This window comes from Hyposmocoma kahamanoa, unplaced genomic scaffold (assembly GCF_003589595.1).
Source record: "Hyposmocoma kahamanoa isolate Upper Pololo Valley unplaced genomic scaffold, ASM358959v1 244, whole genome shotgun sequence".
NCBI classification, from domain to species: Eukaryota; Metazoa; Arthropoda; class Insecta; order Lepidoptera; family Cosmopterigidae; genus Hyposmocoma; species Hyposmocoma kahamanoa.
The window spans coordinates 874,056-897,927 of NW_020653761.1; the positions used below are offsets into that span (position 1 = coordinate 874,056).

General features: G+C 34.7%; 1 protein-coding gene across 2 annotated transcripts; it reads left to right on the forward strand.

Moving 5' to 3' along the window:
- The first annotated feature begins 698 nt into the window (after window positions 1–698).
- Window positions 699–16,941, forward strand: LOC113228809 (cathepsin O-like). 2 transcript variants are annotated; one of them, XM_026462206.1, is made up of 5 exons: window positions 699–1,302; window positions 8,287–8,419; window positions 9,360–9,553; window positions 13,711–13,830; window positions 15,438–16,941. In XM_026462206.1, the coding sequence occupies exons 1-5, from the start codon at window positions 962–964 to the stop codon at window positions 15,622–15,624; spliced, it is 975 nt and encodes a 324-aa protein (XP_026317991.1). In that variant the 5' UTR covers window positions 699–961; the 3' UTR covers window positions 15,625–16,941. The 2 variants fall into 2 exon arrangements, with proteins under 2 accessions (XP_026317991.1, XP_026317992.1); XM_026462207.1 differs by lacking the exon at window positions 699–1,302 and adding an exon at window positions 8,173–8,215.
- Window positions 16,942–23,872: the final 6,931 nt, after the last annotated feature.

The window sequence follows — 23,872 nt, forward strand, 5'->3', positions numbered from 1 at the left end:
GATTGATTCAAGACTTACAAGTGTGACGTGCGTTCAAGTTACATATACCTTTGATAGGTATTAACTTAATATGTCTACTTGCTGCCTGTTTAGATAATCAAGTTCATTGTAAATTACTACAAGGTCATAAGATCATTTATTATTAACAAATTACCCAACTTTTTTTATACATTTTTTATATTAAAAATTTTTTTATTTCTTATAATTCCGCCCGACGCATTGTTTTAATTCATGTACACATGTACTTTTAGCATATCCTCAAGATGCAACTTATTAATTTTTATTTACGTACTGTAGCTGCCGGTGAAAGTGCAGAAAATTCTATTTTAGCCAGCGGCTATACCTGTAAGTGCCCGTCTTTGACTTAAGTGTACTGTGCATAATGTAAAGTTTTTTCATATAATAAAACAAAAAATGTTTAATTTTTGGTAAATTGATTATGTTTTGTAAAAAATAAAGGAATAAAAGTAGTTGTTTATGATGTTAGTAATATAGTCCTGCAAGGTTGTAACAATTTTACAAAATTTGTATTTAGTTTCTGTTATGTGCTCACTAGTTTTAACATGATCCAATGTTTTATGCATTATGAAATTACAGGCACATGGGACTTGTCAACTTATGTCATAGGGTGACAGGTAGTACCCCTCAGACCTTTGTAATTTAAAGCTCTGAATGGCACTACAGCTGTTATTGACAGGAGTGTAGCTTACCATGAGGCGTACAACTTGTTCATCCCGTTACTTGATATTATAAAAAAATTAATGCTTTTTCGCACTTGTATTTTTTTCCATCTTTATTTATATATAGTATAGTGATACTTAGCAAAGCTGGTAGCACGCCAGCTACTTTATCTATAATACATGCCCAATACCTTTTCAAATTGTCTTGCACATTTCCTTTTCTTGTTTATTGGTAACTTGTGGGCCATTATTTTACTTCACATATAGATTTCTCTTATGTGATGATACTGCTATTTCTTCATCTTCATTTAACAATATTACCATGCAGTAATGTATTTAATGTTAAAAAAATTTATGATTTCATTCCGAAGGTAAACCTAGAAGAAATAGACCGCTTAAACAGTCTATCAAAAGGTGAAGAAGACCACCGTGCACGTTACGGTCTCACTAAACTATCGGACATGTCCAAAGATGAATATAAAAACTTACATTTGTCAGACGAAAAGATGACAAAGTCACCGCACCTGTATGGTAGAAGTTGGATCCAATACAAGGATTGGAAAAGACATAGCTACATGGTAACACGGAAGAAACGAGCTGTTCTACCTATGCAGGTTGATTGGTGAGTGGTTTTTTAATGTCTTCTAAAGTAGTTATGTACCATGTTCATGGCCAAAAATGTTGCTCAATTTGTGTGAATTTTAAAAGCTGATTAAACTGATATTATTTTGTAATTATTATTTAATCTCAAGCTATGTGTTGCCCAACCCAATATTGCCTTCTAATGAGCACACGAAATGTGTGCGGAACGCACTCCTGGGTACACATTTGCCCCAGTCAGTGGAGGTCAAGACAATGAAAGTTAAAAAAAAATCTGCAGTCATAGAAACCTAGTCCGCACACGCTAATAAAGGCAAATTCAAACGCTCCCAATGGGCCTACACGAGCGGGCGGGCCGTCAGTGCTCAAGGTCAACTTGCACCGCGAACAGCGGATTCGGAACAAAGAATTTTAGCTAAAAATGACGAAATGTGCGGTAAACGAGTGTAAAAATACCCCAGACAAACATAAAATAGATACTAACATCACATTCCACAAGGAAGTAACGCGGTTCAACTTGTATTTTTATATAAATATTCACTAAAACCGAAAATTAACCTACTACTAAAACTAGCCTACATGAATTTGATTTTTGCCTTACTTGTGACAGTTCGTTTGATATGAAACTATCATTCTATGCGTTATTATTCTAAGTCTGCAGTATTATAAATCTGTAGATTACGCACCAAGTTTTAATTTGTGGTGATTGCAATGAATAGATTAGTGATGATGGGCTGCAAACTTGTCCAGACCCTGAATAAGTCACTTTAATAATAACTAGTCGCAAAAGTTTTCGTCCTCCGAGACAGGCTACGGCGTGTAAGTGGCCACTCTGGCAGAGCTTAGATTGTAATTTTTCTTCTTCTTTATAATGTCAAAGCTTTATCGATACCATCGATGATTCCACCAATGTTGAGTTAAGGAACACACGCGTTTTTTACTCAATCAATAGTTTAATTTTATGACATTTGTTCGCGGGATTTTTACATTTTTATCGTCTTTACGGTGCGTGGCCATTTTGAACACTATTAACTGCCTGCATAAATTCGCTTTCCTGCCGAAAATTTATTTTCTAAGTTCTGCGCCATATTTATTTACTTTTTTTTCAGTTCCGCACATTTTCGCGCTCAAAATTTTACAAATGAATATTTTTCCTACGGCTTAATATGGCTTAACACGATGGTATCCTCATATCGGATGAGAAACAGCCAAATAATTTCGTTCGTAGATTGTGTAATTTGAATATCTAGATGCAAAGAGAGCTTCCCTCGTTGCGCTACTACTGTAGTAATAATCTCTTTTTCTAAATTTAGTTTCTTTTAGACGAAAATGTTGATGTTTATTGATGTGTTATTCAAACTACCAAACAGCAGTTCACTCGATGGAAAATGATAACCGTCGCCTATAGACATTGTGTTATTTAGGAATATCCTTAACATCTTAAACGTGATAGCCGGCTGTGAGTCATGAAATTGCGCTGGCTCGCCCTACTGAAATTGATTTTATTAGTGTCAATTTAATACATTATATACTGACTTACGTATGGTTGCTTATTGCGATATATACATACATATATGTACCCATTAGTTACGGTTCTCGTGTTTTTGCCAGTCCCTTGAGCAGCATTTGCTTAAATGCACTGCCAATTTAAAATGATATTAGTTCTTTATTAAAACTACACATAAATCTAAGCAAAACCAATGTTGTCAAACAATTTTTTTTCTAATAACATGCTGTACTTTCCACAATACGAATTTTATCAAGTAGGCATTTTAGGTACCTGTACCTACAGTCAGAATGATTTCAGCTTTCAAATATTAAAACTCAATCTTCAATTCTAGGGACTCCAATCCGTATAATCAGTAGTTCAAACAATCCTCATTATCCCCGATATTTTTTAGATTATGAAATCCGGATATTGAAGCTTTTTATTCACGCAAACAGAATTTTGAAATATTGTAAAAGATAGAATAGAATAGAAATCTTTTATTATTAGATAGACGATTGAATTTGTCATTTTTAAGATCTTTTTTTTTTTCAGAGAAAAAAAAAATTAGATTATTCCATTATTCCTATAATTGTTTTACATTTTATTGACATTTACGTAGTGGTGTTTATTGTTAAATTTTTTTATGTTATAGCAATTTGAAATATTTAATAGTTTGTTAATATTTCAGTTACCTTCTTTTAAGATGACTGATATCCAGAATTGTCATGTCTCTTGATTGATAAATCCTATGCGTGATTTCGAGGAAGACTGACTGTATTGCGTTATATACAGATCTTATTTACCTACCGAAGATTAAATTTAAATTTAATTGATATTATACCAAAACATGCATTAGTTTTCATGTAAATCGCGAATTTATTGATTTTTTATAGTTTTCCGAATAAACCCAAAAAATCCGGTTTCGCAGCGAAATTCGGATTTTATATATGATACGGATTCCCTGTTTAGTTCGATTTGATGAAGCTCCGGTAACTAGTTTAAAAAACCTGAAAAATCTTCCAGAGATAAAGTTCATTATGCTATGTACACACGCCAGTACATCAAGCTACACATTGACGTATCCTGTTCCGTTGTACTGGAGGCGATTTTCGAACAAAAATGTGTAGTCTGATGTGCCGTTGTCCGTACAATTTTGCTACAAAAATTCGCTGTCATTGTAAATTGAGCCAAAGGGTAAGCATTCCTAACCTCCTTGGCACAATACCCAGGTCGTGGGCCCTTGATGCAATTTACTACCTTTAACTTTTGAATAATACTGCTGTCCACTAGTTAAAACGCGGACAAATAGTCAAATATTCGTTTTAAATAGAAAAAAATAGCGCACAAAATTCTCTTTTAAAAACAGTTAAAATTAGTTACCGTGTTCGACTTATCAGAACTTTGACGATGCATAGCTGAAATGTTATCATTAAACAATATCAATATTCTAAAACTGGGTTATGGTTTTTTTAAGACATCTCAAAAAATTATTTCGTCACTTGGCCGCGTTTTAGTTAACGGACGGCAGAATAAAAAAACAATTTTTTTTCTATTCTTCTATTTTTCAACCGACTTCAAAAAAGGAAGAATTTCTCAATTCGATAGATTTTTTATTATGTTACGTGATTACTCCGACATTCTGTGAACCGATTTCGATGATTATTTTTTTTATTGGAACTTCACTAGTGGTTCCATTCATCCGATTAAATTTAAAGAAAATATTCCACCTCTAACAGTGGCAAATTAGGGGATGAATTCGGAATAAGATTTCACCGACTTTCCGTCGACCGTTTTCAATTTTAAAATTTAATTCCACAAATTTGCGGTTGCTATTTTTATAAAAATGTTATAATTAGTGTACCATTTCCTTTATGTATAAATGTACTGCCATGTATATATACTCAATATATCTATTATATTATAGCAATGAGTTTAACGAGCAGTTTCGATTCTGACATAAGAGAATGTTGCAGAAGTAAGGTAGGTGCATTTTATGCCCTTCAATAGTTCAACGTAGATAAGAAAGACATCTTAATGCAATTACTGTGTACTTATATGCGTAATAAAGATAATGTGATGTACAAAATATCTCTTACAATGAGAGCATTGAAGTAAAAATTACGAATGAGTGCTCTGACCTTGATAATGTTAGCAAATAGGTTATTGTTACATTATTTCGTAAATTATTGTGAAATATCTAAGGTACCTTAACACATGGCGTACCTTTACAATGTAAGTGACCCAATTCAAAAAATGAATAAAATGAGTTTATACTGTAAAACTACTTTAAAAATCATTGTTCACGAGGTTCTTAATCTGAAAGTGACCTACTAAAGCTCGGATTCACTAAATGGATCTCTTTCATTTTGTTCTTTCAGTTTGAAAATGCCACTCCCGCGTCGGAGTATCAACGCCGCCTTTAATGTGAATCTGCACTTACAAAGACAATTGAGCCATTTTCGTTCCGTAAACCGTCATTAAAAATCATTAAATTTTTACAAACGCGACTTAATTACTTTGAGACTTTCTTTCACAATTAAAACAACTTACTCTTGGTAAGGTCATAATACGTTCCTTAGCTGGTTAAAATCAAACAGACTTAATTCTTAATACGTCAAGTGGTAACAAAAAAGTTGAGTAAAAAAGTGACCTTATGGCGACTAGTTTTTGTAAATTATGTTTTTAAATTTTTAAATATTAAAATAATTTAAAACAATTTTTGCAGTTGTAAAGCTGAAAGTTTTATCATTATTTTCCAATACTAACAAGGCACAAACTTTAGTAGGTACTTCAATAGTAATAAATTGAATATTATGAAAATGTCACAACTTCAAATCTTATTTTGCGTATTCCCAAAAAATTGAAATTTTGTATTTGGTCGCTTTCATTATAAAGGTTTGTGTACAAAAGTACAGAGTTGATTGTAGGAAATTCATTATTTTTTTGGACTTAAATCTACCTATGCATGTTTTTTCAAACAAACCAACATTTCGGGCCTTTTAGTGGTCCCATGATCACGGCTGGCTGACGAGATGTTGGTTTGTTTGAAAGAACAAATACACGCGATATAGATTCGAAAAAATAGTTCCATTTTGTTGAGGCGTTGAGCGCGTGTTGCCACTGTTTCAGTGCAACACTTTACCAAATATTTTCTTCTTTTAGTCATTGTCATCTCCGTCACAGAATATAGGAACAACTTCTTCCCAAGCCGGTCTCCTTAAAATCTTATTCGAATAATCCTTACTTATCATATTCCATATTGCAGGACGTTTCTCAACTTCGTCTATGAATAAATCCGTATTAAAGGCTTCTGTACCTATTTCTAGAAAAAAAACCAATTTCAATTGCAAAACACATCTCACCGCGACGAAAACGCGGGCTCATGTGAACGGCAGTACAGCAAACCTATGATCTCATAGTGCGCTTTGAGCGCGCGTTTTCCGCTCGCATGTAAACACCTACATCGATTTACGTACAAAATTTGGTAAGTTGTAAGCGCGCGTTAGCAAAACGCGCGTTGAACGCTCGCCATGTGAACAGCTCTTAAGTCTCCCCTTGAGCACGCCAACGCCAGCCGCCCGCATTCAGCCGCTGACGGCCACCTTTCTCAGGTTGTCTGTCCATCTTGCCGCAGGGCGTCCTATATTACGTGGTCGCCATTCTAGAACAAGTCTGCTCCATCGGTCATGAGCCTTCCTGCGGACACGTCCGACAAACTGCCACTTAATTTAAAAATACCAGGCAAAAGAAAATAGTTATATATTTACTTACAATTTAAATTACACGGAAAAATAATTCGGCAATATCAGAGGGACATATTATCCTCTCTTTGTGTATTATTTTAAATAATTAGGTAAATGTACTCTGCCGATTTCAATCACTGGTTATTAGTCATACCGTGTGGTAAATAATAGTCGTTTAATCATAAATTAAGTTGCTATTAAAAATATTTTATTTTAAAAAACCTGATATAGAATCTCATTAATGGCGCACAAGGCTATTTTTAGTTATTGCAAATAGTAGGTCAATGCAAAATAACACAAAATCAGTTTTCGGCTGTATTTATGACTTATGCAAGTCATGTCATAAAAAAGTTACAAAGTAATAATAAAACAGACGCTGGCACTAAGTAGTCGAGAGCCTCAAAGAATAAAATAAAAAAAGAACATGGAAAAACGGGTAGGTAAAAAATTTGATGAACACGAATTCCAATAGATATCAAAACTAGTTTCTGTTGAACTCATTCACACATTAGTAAAACACATTAATGTACGTTTTCGTCAACTGTTTTAGAAGGTGGAATAAGAGGAATGTACTTTATTTTGAACCAAATATCTAGAGTTTTAGGAAGAACAGACAGTGTTATAGGATTTTTGAAGTACACTAAACTTGCCGTTGTTTATCAGCTTTACACGTTTTGACCTTCAGTTTTAACAATCATTACGCTGAATTCAATACATACAATGTTCATGGTTTCGGAATGTATAATTACTATAAATTATGAATATATAAAATATAGAGCAAATTGTGCTAAAAAGTAAACACGGTTTAGTAGCAGTAGAGCTTCTTGTGAAAGAGTTCGTCCAGTGAAGTACTGCCACCTTACCTATTTCTTATTACTGCCACCAAGCAGTATGTGAGCATTACCGCGTTACACGCAAAATAGGCGCCTTGACGTCGAGTTGCGGACACCAGCCTGTTACACCAAGTACCAAGTACTGCGTTTTGGTTTTAAAGGGTACATGGGACTTTTCAACTTATGCCTCAGGGTGACGGGCACAGGGACAGTGCCTCTCAGATCTTTGCGATTTGAAGGTCTGAATGGCATTTTGTGTTATAAACTAATTTATAAATGAATGTTTCCTAATGTGGGTAGATGGCGCAAATCCTAAACAAAACAAAAGAATAGCCTACACACTATTAAAAAAAAATCTGTGCAATATGTTCCATCTACTTGATTGGTTTATTTATCGAAGCTACTGTAATTTCTAGTGATAAACCAGAAAAATTACAGAAATTACAGTAGCAACAGTGATAAATTGCAGGCCGTTAATGTAAAACAAATTAGTTACAAAAACAACTCTTTGGTACAAGTATCGACATCATCAGCTTGATTTTGATTGCCTCTCCCGATTGTAAACTTTTGACATTTCTAATCGGAACAATAGTTGATTTAACTTACAAATCAAAATCAGCACGCTGTAGGGCTAGAACGATAAGGTGCGACTTGCGCGAGAGCGACATAAAGCGCGAGATCTTTATGCGAGACTAACAGTAACTCACGTGTCAAGTCGCTTTCGCGGTAGTCGCGCCCTATGGTGCTAACACCTCACTCGCCATTTCGGTATGATTAAAAGACAATAGGAACGAAAAAGATGTTACGCGTTTCGCTTCCATTGGGACTTTAAAACTTTTTGTGACCCGTTGTGATTCCGTATCGAGAGTGGTGACTGTCTTTGAGTTGAGATGTTATAGGACTGTAATTGATCGTGTGTTTTTTTACATCCTATGTTATAGGCGTACAAAAGGCGTGGTAGGCGGAGTCCGAGACCAAGGGCTTTGTGGTGCATGCTGGGCTTTCAGCACCGTAGGGATCATGGAGACTATGTCTGCTATTGGCAATGGGAAACTTGTGCAACTCAGCGTACAGGTAAATGCCCCTATATACAGACGATACCTCGTTCTGATTGATCGTTACGATGTCGATCGTTGCTATCTCCTGGCGTTCAAATTTTATCGGTAACAACATAAACGTACACTATAAGAAAGAAAGAAAATTTTATTCAGTATCATTAATTTTAAATTGTCCTTACAAAATAACGGTACTTACTATGGACTCGTCGTTCCGATCAGTCTTAAACGATCGTGAAGACAAATCACCCGTATGTGGGGGTTGGAACGACTTTTCACCATTTAGATTCACTATTAATTGAAATTGGCAGCTGACCTCTGAATATTATTATTAATAAAAATACTTACATATTATCATGGCCGTCTTCCATTGGAGTAGGCTGTGACCACGAACATTAAAAAATAAATAAAATACCAATTAATATAATTAATAATAGCAATAATATTAATATTCAAATAATTATTAAAAAAAGATATCATGTTGTCATCTATGTATATTTTTAAAAAACAATGGACATTGTAATAACCAACATCAAGCATCACCACCAATTTCAATTTGTGTTGCTCTATTTTTATTATAATTTTATTTTTATTGTTATTAATGTAAGATTTGTGTTTGAGAAATAAATAATAATAATTATTATTATTTTATACTTAAGAGCAGTAGCAACGGGAAAAAATAATTGCCAATGGTCCACCTCGGTGATCAGTCAGGCAGTCCACAGGCACGAAGGCGGTTAATGTTAACCTGAAACATAACACATAATAACTATGCCTGAAGCATTTTCAACTGATCTACGGAACGAACCAGCAAACCCGTGAGAAAATCTTTGAAAGTTTTTCTACAGATGGCGCTACGGCAAAAAAGTCGTTACAAAACAAAAACAAAAATCTGCAACAAGCACTTACAAAAATTCGTAACGTATTAATTATTTTTAAACCATTTCACAACCTTTCAGGAAGCAATAGACTGCGCAGGTCTAGGCAACAGTGGCTGCGCCGGCGGCGACATATGTCTTCTCCTCGACTGGCTGGCCATTACTAAGACTGCCGTGGATACTGATAAGCAATATCCTCTGCGCTTGACCGACGGCAAGTGTCGGGTTAATAAAACTGCTAGCGGTGTACGTGTTAACACGTTCACTTGTGATTCGTGAGTGCAATTCTTTTTTTCAGTCTATTCCGCGATACAAACCTAGAGCTAGTGCGGGGTCCGCGAGTAATTCTCCCTTAGTCGTAACTTTTTATTATTAAGAAAGTAAACATAAATATCTTGTTATACATTGGGCAGAATTAAATTACGATCTGAACTGTTTTAACTTAATCAGTATTTCACTTTCGCCATTGTTGTAATCTAATTTACGATTTTCTTTTCTATTCAGTTTTAAAACTTCTTTTCTATTCAATTTCATGTATTAGCTTAGAGCCGGGGTTCCCAAACTTATTTTGTCTACTGCCCACTTTCAGAATGAATTATTTTTTAGCGCCCCCATTTTTTCACCTACTTAAAAATCACTATAACTTCAAATTAAATTAATTATTGTGAGCTATATTAGTGGAGATTAAACAGTCATTCTAAACGAGACTTTTACGATAACCCGCAAGTGGTAACTTGAGACCTGAGCGCAGTAGGTAGTACACAACGGCGCTCAGGTCTCAAGTTAACTCTGACGGGCTACACCTGCCGATGTGAGTGATTATTGAAACGCAACTTTATAGTATTCAGACAGAGAATCTATTATTCAAAATAATACTAACGTAATAGATTCTAATATAAAAACTAATGTGAAGGATGAATCTGATGTTGTTTAATAAGTTTGTTGATATCAGGTTCCATTTACTCAATAACAGCCGCAAGTCACCACGTTCGGTAACATGCAAACGATTTCTCTTTTCGGTAAGCAGCGTTGTCACAGCACTAAACCCACGTTCACACAAATATGACGATGGGAATGCTATCAAGAATCTTTGAACGATTGACCATAATCCAGGGTACAATTGCGGGATCGGTTTTTGTAGCCAAAATTCTTGGTAGCCATTTTTGAACTTGATTTTTATTTCCTCTTTCGTTGTCAATTCTATAAGTTCTTCTTCCAGCTGAGGTGATATTGCTGTGTTGACATTTGAAAACGGATCCAACACCCTGTCTGGTATTTCCAAATTCAAAATGTCCTGGTATCGTTCGGTGAAGTCAATGTGGAGGTTTTCCAAATGTTGACAGTAGGCAAATAAGTCGTTACTGCAGGATACTGATAAACTCGGAACATTGTGAAACTCACATCTGCCCATATTCTTTTTGTGTAGAAGCAGTTTGGCTGCGACAGCAGCAACGACATTTTTTGTTTAATTGAATTTAGTTCATCGCCTTGCAATTGGAGATTCATGTCGTTGAACAATTTATGCAGGTCTGTCATGTAAGCTACATCATTCTTTGATGTAATGAGCTTGTTGCGCAATTCTGTATCTTTAGTTTCCAAGAACTCTATCACAGAGTCAAACAGGTTGTAAAATCGAGTCAGACAATTGCCTCTTGATAGCCAACGAACTTCAGTATGAAACAACAAACGGTTGAAATCTTCGTCATTAGTAGCACAAAGCTGATGAAATAATCCATCATTCAAAGAGCTGTTACGGATTTTATTAACTGCTTTGATGACATATTGCAGTGATAAAAATAGTCGTTCACTTAAATTTATAGCAACCAAATGTTGTCTATGAATAACGCAAAGTACAGCAAGGACATCTGGAATTTTATTTTTAAGTACGCTATGAAGCCTTTATGGCACCATGGTTTGCCGGAGCGCCATCCGTAGCAACAGATATAATATTTTTCAAGGGAATATTTCTCATCACAAAACTTTTCTAATGTATTGAATATGGTTTCGCCTTTTGTATCGGTCTCTGAATTTCTAGCAAACAATAGTTCTTCACATATTTTCTCATCTTTAATAAACCTCACGTAAGACAGCAACAATGCTTCATTAGTTGGTAAAGTTAAAAAAGTAGAAGTAAAGGTTGGTAAAGGCCGTTTCTCCAATTCGTCTTTGCACAGAATTATTACTCAAATGAATTTTTCGGATAATATCTGCGGCCGGTTTATGAAGCACAGTACTTATTACTTCCTTTATTGCTGGCAAATTTAACTCTTCTCCGATGTTGTGTGGTTAGCCTTTTTGAGCAATTAACAAAGAGACGATTGTACTTTATTTGTACTGATTGTACTTTTGTATTGTACGAAGCTCGAAGTCCGTCGTTATCTTGCTTAGCAGCCGCCGAAAAGAGTTTTGCTGAGTACTATGCTTCTTGTCTAGGTCTTGAAAATATGCTACATTCTTGTGTTTCTTATCTGGATGCAAATGATCTTGCAGTCTTGAAGGCTTCATTGCTTCATTCGAAAATGTTTTTAGACATAGAAGGCACAAAGGCGACGACGGGTTTGTGGGATTTTCAATGAATCCCAATTTAAATTGGGATTCATTGAAAATATATATTCCGCACAGTATTGCCGTCTCTTCTTTTTTACTTCAGACATTGTTTTGTTTTGAGAAATACGTAAGTAAGTGTTGAACTTAAGTACTGCTTATCTATTACGCGCGAAACCGCAAATGAAAATAAAATAAAGATTACGTTGTTTATATAGGATTGCATAAGCAGCAGGCACTACAGGAATAAGACAAACATGCATAAACTCGTTTATCTTATTCGACGCTCAATCGTACTCAACAAGTAAGAACAAGTATTCTATGAACCAGCCGATTGATACAGGAATGCAGAAATCGGGTTATTTAACAAAAACTTGTTAAAACATGATTGCCCGCGGTCTATTATCTACGAAAATTACCTATCTAGAAATACTAATAACTGTTAAAATGCGAAACTGTGTCTGTTGCCTTTTTATTTGTTTGTTTGTGTCTACTTTCAATTCGAAACGGAGCGACCGATTGACATGATTTTTATTTGATTTATTCAATAAAACAGGACAGATATATGAACTACACGGAGAGAAATATCGAACCGAGTTAGTTTGAGCAATCTCTTAATTAATATTACTTGATGTTCACAAGTTATAGTCGAGAGTCGAGAGCTCAGTCGGTGTCTAAGAGCTTCCTAGAGGAAATGACAAATCTCTCCCTAAGCCCACAATGCCCCCATTTTTTTTTCTGGGTCTCTTACCCCTATAGGCCTGCAGCGGCCACAAGGGTACGTTATCGCCCACTTTGGGAAAGGCTGGCTTAGAGGGTGGAAAAAATGAATAGTCTGAGTGTCGTATTCTAGAACTCTACTCAATGCTCAAGTCAGGATTTGAGTATGGTTTCAAGCACTCGAAATCATACTCAAGTCCCTGCCATTAGGGTCGTATTTCCAGTGCTTGTGTTTCCAGTGCAATCCTGACTTGAGCATTGAGTAGAGTTCTAGAATACGACCCTAAGTGTATTAGTCATAGCATAAGTCTTATGACCCTTTGGAGTTTTTTTATCTTATTTCTCTTGGCTTTTCGCGATAAGCGTTTTAGCCACTTACAAAGTGTTTTGACAAACTTGTTTTTAAAATGGGGAAACCTATAATATCATGGAACGTAATTTGGAACGGGATTTGAAAGTTGGAGAAAAAGTGAAAAAGAGAACAGGCGAGGAATTAAGAGATGTAAATAAACAGATAGTAGTTAATTTAATTAACGCATATACTCAACATAGCCCCGCACTAGGGAAACCCTGTGTCGCGGGTGCCATGGATACACTAATGGACAACCACAAATTACACCCAAATTCAGGAGAGAAACAAATGTTAGCTATATAAATATTTCTCCCGGCCCGGGAATCGAACCTGGGACCGGTTCGGCATGGCCGTTCGGCCACGGAGGCAGTTATTCAATAAAAAGTTGATTGAAAAAAGCGCCAAATGGCTTTTCTATTAATTTCAATTATCAATGAAATAGTTTTTTTATTATCGTTTTGTATAACAACAATTGACTAATTTGGTAGGCACTTTTTCAATCAACTTGCTATTGAATATCGTTAGAAAAATGTTGAAATTAGAGGTTGTAACTTATGTAAATTGTCACTCACCGCGCAGCTATCTCAGGAACGTGTAGGTACAGGTTCCTGAGATAGCTAATTATATAATACAAACATTGTCCTATTGTAAAATTTCAAATTATTTGTTTTGTTATATATTTTAGTGTTATATTGTTGTTTGGGCCGTATTTTATTTTATTCCTTGTGTTTTTAGGATATCTAGTTTTGACTAAGTTAAGCTTTGTCTTATATTTTGATATTGTGCAATAAAATTTATATTGTCACACATTTTCAGCTTCGTAGGCGCTGAAGAAAAGATTCTGGATGCCATTGCGACTCATGGCCCCGTTGCAGTGGCTGTTAATGCACTCACGTGGCAGAACTATCTCGGTGGGGTCATACAATTCCACTGCAGGTATGCGTATGTACATTAGAACGGTACCTTAGGCCCCACGAAAAGAAGGCGCCGCACAAACATGGACATTTTAATCCTCCATCACGCCACCAATCAAAATATTATTATTATTATTATTTTAATTGTCATGATCATAATCCGATAATTGTCATGATAATTTCGTGGATAATTATCTGTTAAGTAATTATCTGATTTATCCACGCTGATTCTTAGTTTTGTCTCTGTTTTTGGCTAAAAGTGAAAACACTACAATATTATGTGAAATAGATATTTATATTGATAATTATCAATTGTTTTATGTTTGAAAATTACGACCGACCGACGAATTAAACCGACTTCACGAAAGGAGGCTGCCAAGTTAACTGTGTTTTTGTGTATATTTTATACGGTTACTGCGACATTTGAGGTACCCCAATAGTGACCCCATTAAATTTTGAAGAAAACATTCCACCTCTAAGGGTGGCAAATTAGGGGATGAATCCGGTTTATTACAATTCACCCACTTTCCAATAAAACTTGGGAAATAGATGTAATGCCACAAACTAAATAGTTTGTGGCATTACATCTATTTGCCGTCGGCTATTTTCTATAAAAAACGTTGTTGAACAAGTAACTTTCAGTTCTTAGGTTTTCGCGATTGTTACACATAGGAAATGAAACTATTTTTCCGGATTTAAATCGCGTATATTTGTTTTTTGAAACAAACCGACGTTACGGGCCCATGGTCACGGTTGACTGAGGTGGTACAGTCTTCAACCAGTTATGTCCAATATTGATGCAAACCACCCTATTTTTCCAATTTACGCTACATTAAATTTTACAAATTACTTTATTGAATGAATTTTTATTAAGTTCAATTTATTATTAATTAATAATAGAAATTAGAAAAAAATAAAACATATTAATTAGTACTGCAGTCTTATGTCTGTTTAGGATTTTTCATTAGAGGAATACTGGATCCCAAACTGGTGGTACGGAGAAACCATCTTCCCTGTTGAAATTAGGATGTTTTTTAATTTCAATGGCCTCTCGCATCCTGGAGAGATAACGGACTTCTTTTGCAAGGACCTGGGGTTTGTCAAACTTCATTGCATGTGTAGGTTTATTATTATTAGGTTAAAAAACAAATATACGCGATTTGAATCCGGAAAAATAGTTTCATTTCCTATAAGTAACTTTCATTTAAATATTATTATAATCGTAATACATATTTTAAAGATTATTGCTTACTTACTGCAATTCTTGGATACGGTTCAAAGTGACAAATCGTCGTTTGAGACTAGGAGGTCTACCGTGAAATACGAAGTAACGTTTCAGCTTGGTATCGGACCGGAGGCTACCACCCACAGACATTTATTTAGATATCTAGACATATATCTAGATATGTCCCTGCTACCACCTAAGAAAATCGTGGTTTGACTTAGTCCTTTCTTCGCAACGACAAATGACAGCTTTCGTATCGAATTTTGACATTACTTTCATCGTAAAACTGACATAATGTCGGACGTATGAGCTTCGTTGCAGACGCAGTCACGTGTTATCGTATTTTGCGGTAGATTTCCAGTTTGGTGTGGTTGTCTGGCACATTATTATTATTTTACTTACAGTGGCACCCCAGCTGACCTAAACCATGCCGTGCAGCTTGTGGGGTACGATCTTACATCGGAAGTGCCATACTATATCGCGAAGAACTCCTGGGGACCAGAATTTGGCAACGCAGGGTACATACATCTCGCTCTGGGAAGTAACATTTGCGGATTGGCTAACGAAGTTGCTAGTGTTGACGTTTTATAAGGAACTAGCCAAAAGCTAGATTATTTTGATTGATAGTGGTCAGCAAATTTTTGAGTTGACTGTATACAATTTAATAAGAAAGAAAGCTGGAAAACATTTATTTGCACACCATAAATGACACCACATAAGAAATGATAAATAAAAAGAAACAGTACAGAAAAACATTTTGAAAACCAAAAATACAAAAAAAATCATGATTAAAAAACGTTCATACTTATGACAAATAATTACGGAACGAAATCACAAACACAACGAAAACTAAATTTCACCATAGATTATTTAATTAAACATAAGACCCCCCCAAGTGAAAATATATATGTGGTGTCAGCTGTCACTAACTCAGTATTTGCTGGATTTAGATTTATTAAGTATCTATAATAATGTCGACATTGTTTGTGAACTGTTATAACCCAACCTAATATGGGTATTTTGCAATGGTTGATATTACTATTAAAGCCGTATTTTTCCATAATGCAATGTGCAAGTTTTCATATTTTGCGTAAGCCTCAAATCAAGGCAGTTAGACATTGGCACTCGTAAAGAGCGGTATATCGCTCCGGGAATCGGGAAGTCAGTTAGTTATCGATTTAGTGTAATTTTTTACAATAAATCGGGTGTTGGGAAGTTAGTGCTTTTTTAAAAAGACAAATCGGAACGGCCGCCTAACAGAACGTTTACTAGTAAGATTGGCTGCTGTAGCCGTGTAAGGGCACATGAATGGGCGAACAACCGTCGCTCTCATTCTAAATAATAGCAGTCGCTGTAGTCGAAGCCGACTAGGATGATATTATTATTATTATTATTAATGTTGGTGTTATTCCATATTTTTTATAAAATCTCATTGTTTATTATTTAAGATTTTTTTTTATTTTAAGATTATTTAGTGTTACAGAACTAAATAGGATCTTGATTATTTGTCACAATGTACATGTCCGTTAGAGATGAAACGGATATCCGGTATCCGGTCTATTTTTAATATCCGGCCGTATACCGGATGTTTAAAACTTAGAAAAATTCATAATCAGTACGTCAAATAAATTGATTTATTGATTAAAGATGATAGTAATAGGATAAACAACAAGTACCGGATCGTTGACAATCTGTTTATTACTTGTAACTGAAAGAACTATGAAGTTAGATAACGCTATCTGTCAATGTAGTATTCAAATTTTAATAAAGGCAAATTATGGTGGATGAAGTTCAGTTTTTCTGCTTTGTTAAATTTTAAATACTACTTGTTATTTCCATTCAAATTCAAAATAATCTTTATTTCATTGGCAAGCATTATTACACTTGAAATTGTCACAAAGCTTAAACTCTACCGCTCCTTCGTAAGGCAGATTCCCCTAGGAAAAAATGAGCAAGAAACTCTAGGGGTTGCTCTTTGTAAATAACATTTGTACACATTCAACATTTACAATATATATTTTATTTGTTTTGAAACATCAGAGATCGAGACCACCTCCATGAGCTAAACGGGTTACTACCACGGATTTTTGTCATCCAAGTACGCAGAAGTTGTATAATAATAACCTTTAGTATAAAGGTTTTGTTTCACTATAGTTTTAAACCTCGTGAAAGGCAAATTTTGTATATCAACCGGAATCTTGTTATAGAAGCGTATACATTGCTCCTTAAAAGATTTTTTTACTTTGTGAAGACGACTATCAAGAACAGCTAGTTTATTTTTATTCCTCGTATTAATGTTATGTCTGTCACTATTTTTCATAAACAAATTACTATTCCTTTTAACTTATCTCTCAAAGATGCTTTGGGGCTCAGATTGTAAATTACCCTAACCGCACGTTTCTGCAGGACAAAGATTCTATTGATATCGGCGGCACTACCCCAAAACAAAATGCCGTATGTCATTAGACTGTGAAAGTAGCTGAAGTAAACCAATCTAGTGGTTTCGACTTCAGAAAGTTTCCGTATTTTTTTAATCGCGTACACTGCAGAGCCGAGCCGTTTTGATAACTTACTTATATGGGGACCCCCATTGCAATTTAGCATCTAACTTTATACCTAGAAATACAACTGCATCCACGAGATTCAATTTTTCGTTTCTAACTACAATGTTTGTAACCGTCTCTCTAACATTGGGTAATTTAAATTTCACACAATTTGTTTTTTTTTTTCATTAAGGAGTAGGTTATTAACAGCAAACCAATCAACTACTTTAGATTTTCAGCTACTTTTCGATCGATTTGAACTGTCTTCAAATACAATGTGTACCTACAATAATGAAACGTAGAAGTTTTTTTTATGTGAAAGTGCAATCATTCACTAATCAATCAATCACGGCGATGCGCGTTGTAAACTGTTTACGGCAGCGGGTCAGATATCCTGCGGCCGGATATCCGGCTATCCGGACTAGGTGCTCGCTGTGTATCCGGTATCCGGCATAATCACTATCCGTTTCATCTCTAATATCCGGTTTTCTTGGATAATTAAAAAAGAATTTAAGAAATTTATGATGATAAGCTAAGTAATTAGGTTTGGGACATGAAAAAATTTATAAAAAAAATCTTTTATTTCAGAAAACTATTTTCCTGAATATTTTTCGTTAAATTTTCTACTTTTGACAGTGACATTTGTCAAAAGTTGAATATACTGAACTTTATTTAACACAGAACAAGCCCCTAATAAATAAGAATTAAAACTTTATTGAGAATTTGTGAAAATAAGCCAAGCAGGGTTTAGAAAATTACATTAAGAATGTTTATACTATTTTATTTCATATTTAATGCTAAATAAAACATTGCAATATATATCTAAACGTAGGACATAATATGATTCTTCGAATTATATATTTCAGAAAATTTTCCTGAAAACTTTCCACTTTGAAATTTTTTAGAAAATTACCCAACATAAATAACTGAGAGAGTAACTTTTTTGGGAAACTGACAAAATAATTAAAAAAAAAGCATAGTTAGTGTATCATACACAATAAAAAGTAATAAATCTACTGCTAATCTAGGCTAATATATCAAATAAAATTTTGTCAAAAGACTTGTACCGAATTAGTATGGAGCTGGGTACCATAGATATAGGAAAAAAATATCTGTGCTTGGTACTAATAAAGTACCAAGCTGCATAGAAAAATTTAACTAGACTCAACTTTTTTACTTGAAATAAAGAGCTTAGCAGAATAATAAAACAAAAATAGACTTGCTTTTTTTTAAAATTGATTTGAAACAAAAGTGTGACAATTAGACATATTTAAATAATTACCAGCAACACTGCGATACTAAGAAAGTCCAAAAAGCAGCAACACTTCAACGCTAAACACACGTATATGCAAAAACCTAGAATTGGCTTAGACTATTTTTCCTTTATTTTTTTCCATCCTCTAAGAGAATTGGCTATTGTAACAAGAACATCTGATCTGTCAATATATTTTTCATGGTATTGGCCACTAGCCTATTAGATTGAAAATCCTTAACAATCTTCTGAAAAGAAAAATAAACACATTCCATTTTTTTTCTTTAATAGTACTTGAAATGATACTGAAGTATGTACATAATTATTTTATATTTGTATGCTATTTACGTGTATAAAAATTATAATGAAATATTTTTTTTACATGAAAATAGCGAATCCAAATAGCCTCATTTATAAATTGGGATCGACGTATAAGTTAGAGAATAGATTTCTTAGTCAAGTAGATATGACAATCATGTTATAGTTTTGCCATTGGTCTGCTGTTGGCAGCACGTGTCTATGCAACTTTTCATCAAAATTGTGAGCTACATGTGGATATACTTACGTTTTAATACGTATCGCTGTATGTGTGGTAGCTTGGTGAAATCGCACATGCTAACTAACATAGTATTATCTCAAAAATTGCGTTATATATCGCACTGCTATTACAATAGTATTGTAACTCAAAACATGTGAAATTCAATATTATATCATTACTGAACGTAAAATTTGATTCTCTACACGTTAATAAAAACGTCGTTAGAGAATATTGTAAGAGATAATTAAAAGATATCTTAAGTCCTAATGAATTACTTTATGTGATCTAGTCCAAAAATAGTCCTTATTCAAAAATGTGAAATATTTTTTCCATTTTATTTTTAAATATATTTGGAAAGTAGAAAATGGTTTAAGTGTCTGTAATAAACTATAACCCATATATAAATTTTAATGATCTTTCAAGGGAAGTGATTAATTCGTTTTTCATCGTTTCTGAGAAAGTACACTTTTTGAGTTAATACACTATTGTATTAACAGTGCTATATTATTTCAAGAATTGCGTTATATATGTATATGCGTGACATTCGTATACGGTTTTTTTATGTACACACGCCAGCACATCAAGCTACACATTGACGTATCTTGTTCCGTTGCACTAGAGGCGATTTTCGAACAAAAATGTGTCCGTACATACAGGCAGATAACTCCATTCCACCTGATGTAAAATGGAAAATGGAATCCAAACGTGAAGGAAGCTAGTACTGTGGTAATATAATCACCACCCTAGCCACCTCCACCCTGCATGCGTACAAGATGCCTCTTCACGCCTCGTTTGAAGGACCCCATGTCGTAAGACGGAGGGAATACGTGCCCTAGAAGGGAGTTGCACTTCTCAACACTGCGATACGGAGGCTGCCTCCGCGGCGATCTTCACCGACAAGAGAAGCCAACGTGGACCATTCATGCAATGAGCCATCGCGTATACAATCACATACCTGACGATATCACTAACGCTCCGAGCACGTCTCGACAGGAAGACGCTTTAGGCTAAAATGTGGCTCCTAAAAATCCAGCGCTCTTTTTTTAATTTATCGGAATGTTTTAATTTTAAGTAATATTATTTTACTGTATGTAGGTTACTATAATTCTTTAATATCAGTTTATAACGCAATTCAATACATTTGTTTAGTTAGTATTCTCATTGACATTTAAGGTACTACATTGACATGTACTGAATGGAAATTATGAATAAATGATTATGATCAACTGTGCGACAGAGGAAGGTGCCACCAAACATTTTAGTTCTCGATTGAATATGGCTGGTTGTAAAACGGTGACGACGAAGGCCAGCACGCGTGATTCGGAGCAAGAAAGGGGAGGGCGGGATCAGGTTGAACAGTGCTTCAGAGCACTCGCCATGGTACATCCGATAGAAGGCGCTAATTGATGCATCATCTCTACGCAGTTGTAGAGGTTCAAGGTGTGATGATACCTCTTCATCGCCAATGAATCTTTTTAAAAATCAAAGTGACGGTGCTGCCCTGTCACTTACGTAGCGCAATTTTTAAGATAATACTATGTTAGTTGTCATGTGCAAAATGTGAAAATAGATATTGGTTACTTGGAAAATAGAATGCAAAGTAAGTTACCACTACTAGTTACTTTTAAACTTATTACCATTACGCATGATAAAAATAAAAATTATCACATACAGGGTAAAAGATATTATTGTACTACATAAGTATAAATAAGTTGTTAATAATTTTTGTATTCAGTAATTTTTATACATATATATTTATACAACCACTATCGTGTACTAATGCTGCCTATATCCTTCCTGTAAAAATATTTGACGTAACAATTTTTTGTATTAACGGTGTTGGGGCGAATGTTAAGAGTTAAATTGGACCAGTTTAATAGCTAACTGGTTTTCAAAGATCGGAAAAGGGAAAGTATATTTACTTAAACTTTTTTTAAATAATGTTAAGTGACGGGACGCATAATTCGTGCGCCTAATGGTAAGCTACACGCCATCCATAACAGTTGTGGTGCCACTCAGAGCTTTAAATCGCAAAGATCTGAGGGGCACTGCGACTACGCCCGCCAACCTGAGACATAAGTTGACAAGTCCCATGTGCCTGTAATTTCACCAGCACCCTTATCCTTCAAAACCGAAACACAGTAATGCTGACATTACTGCTTGGCGGCAGGTAGGGTGGCGTGAACTTTTTCACAAGGAGCTCTACTGCTACTAACTTCAAATAATACAGTGTGAACAATACCTCGTAGTAGTATAGTCCTGCAAGGTTGTTAATATTTTACAAATACACTACGGTATTAAAATAAATGCCAGTTACACATAAAACATAGAACAAAATACAATAAAATAATTCCAAGATTTCAGAGGGAACTTTAGGTAAATTTTTTCTGCTTACACCGATCTGTGATTATTATACTCGAATTCGATTTATATTGTCTTTTTTTTAATAATATTTTTAAATGAAACGTCTAAGAGTACTAATTAATAAGTCATATTGTTTAAACTTAAGTGCCATACGTATCCTACTCAAAAACCTTCTATTTAAAACGTTTTATAGTGCCTTGGCGTTAAAATTAAGACAATCATGTTTTATATACTCCCGGGCACATAATTCTAGCCACTTAGTATTTTCAGTACTAAATTCCCTAAGCTTATACAATGTTCGATAGATTAAAACCATTATGCAATTTTGACACTGGTATATTAAAAAATTTTTTTTGTTGATAACAGTATTTTTGTATTCTACTTATGTAATTACTACTACCTTTAACCATTATGTTCCACAAATCTTCACTAGAAAAAATCCCCACTGGTGAGGAATAAATGTTAAATAATAAATAGATGTGAACCTTTCTGCCCCAACGGCCGTCGGGGTCTCGGGTCTTGAATGGAGACCACGAACCGGAAGGCGTTCAGTGGGACGGCCCCCTACTAGATGGACGGATGACCTGGTACGGGCGGCGGGTAACCGTTGGATGCGCGTTGCGTCCGATCGGCTGGTCTGGAAATTTTTGGGGGAGGCCTATGTTCAGCAGTGGACGTCTTCCGATTGACATGATGAATAAATAGATGTAATTCCGCACACTTTTGAGGTCGGTTTCTTTTTTTTTTTATGAAAAATTACAATTATATTTAATTTTACGGCGAACGCCGTTACTGTCCAGAAATAGGGTGAGAATAAAATTCCAAGGTGGCTCAAATTATGTGTCCGGGTGTGTAATAATAACAATAATTTTCTTGATAAGTAAAAGTGGGCGACCTTATGTAATAATACCGTAATTTCGCGAAAGCGTGAATTGATTTTCGTAGTGGTTCCTTAAAAATCACTTGATTTGTAATATCGTTACGCTAATAGCTGTTATGAGTTAACATTGGAATGATGTGTAACAGTGTTGAAAATATATGTCCAATTGTTTATATTCGTGTGTTTTATTAACTTTATTTATAGTGTTTTTTTTTAAATCCCATTTAAAAAATCAGTATCAAATCCGAACCCGTAGAAGATACAGGGAAACTGTCTTAGGAACCGTGAAGTCTTTTTTTGTGAACACAATTTCAGCATAGTCAATTTTTTGGTCAAGCACGAGTTGTTTATAAAAATGAATAAAATTGATCAAATATTTTTTTAGTGCCGGTCGACTCAGTTTCATGAAGAGATCATTTCATTGTATGCTTCTTGGTCATGTAGTTGATGATTGTATGAGACGACAAAAATCGTGACAGCAGAAGTTGGTCAAATTTCAATGAATCAAATTGACTACTTTTTAATGCTAATAAACTCAGTTTCTTATAAGGATGACTTCATTGTATCGGAAGAAAAAAATTGGGACAGCTGAAGTTGGTCAAATTTTATAAAATGATTTTTCATCCTCACTACTCGAACCAGTAGAGATTCAAAACTTACACAAGTTTCTCACAGGTGGCGTTACGGCGGTTTTCCAATGTCTTGTTACAAAAAGTTGAACGGAGACCGTTTTGATAACGTTTTAAATAGCGATGAAAGAGACTAAATCTTTTGAAGGCGTTTTATAACGACTCGACTCCATTTTACAGGAGTCGACTCTAAAATTAAGACTGGAGGTTCGAGTTTTTATTAATAAGACTCAGTCGTTATACTAAAAGACAAACGACTTAAACAACTTGAACGACAAACGACTTTGAGTTGTTTGCCATGGACTTATACCTATTTTAGTTATATTAAACCCGAAGTTTATAAATAAAATTGACGTAGTATGTAGTCAATAATCACGTTTATTTCCTTATAATAAAAATTAGGATTATAGGAAGGATAGAATAGGATAGGAAAGAGTGATTTAAGCAATAGGTACGAAATTTTAAGGACTAATTATATAATGATTGCACACAATACTTTTTCTGCAAGTAAATTAAAATAATGAAATACAACCAATATATAAAAGTCTATGGAAATCCAGTTCTAACGTGCTCTTTTTTTATTTTGTGTAATATTATTGGTCTGTAACCACATTTCTTATTATGAAGTCCTAG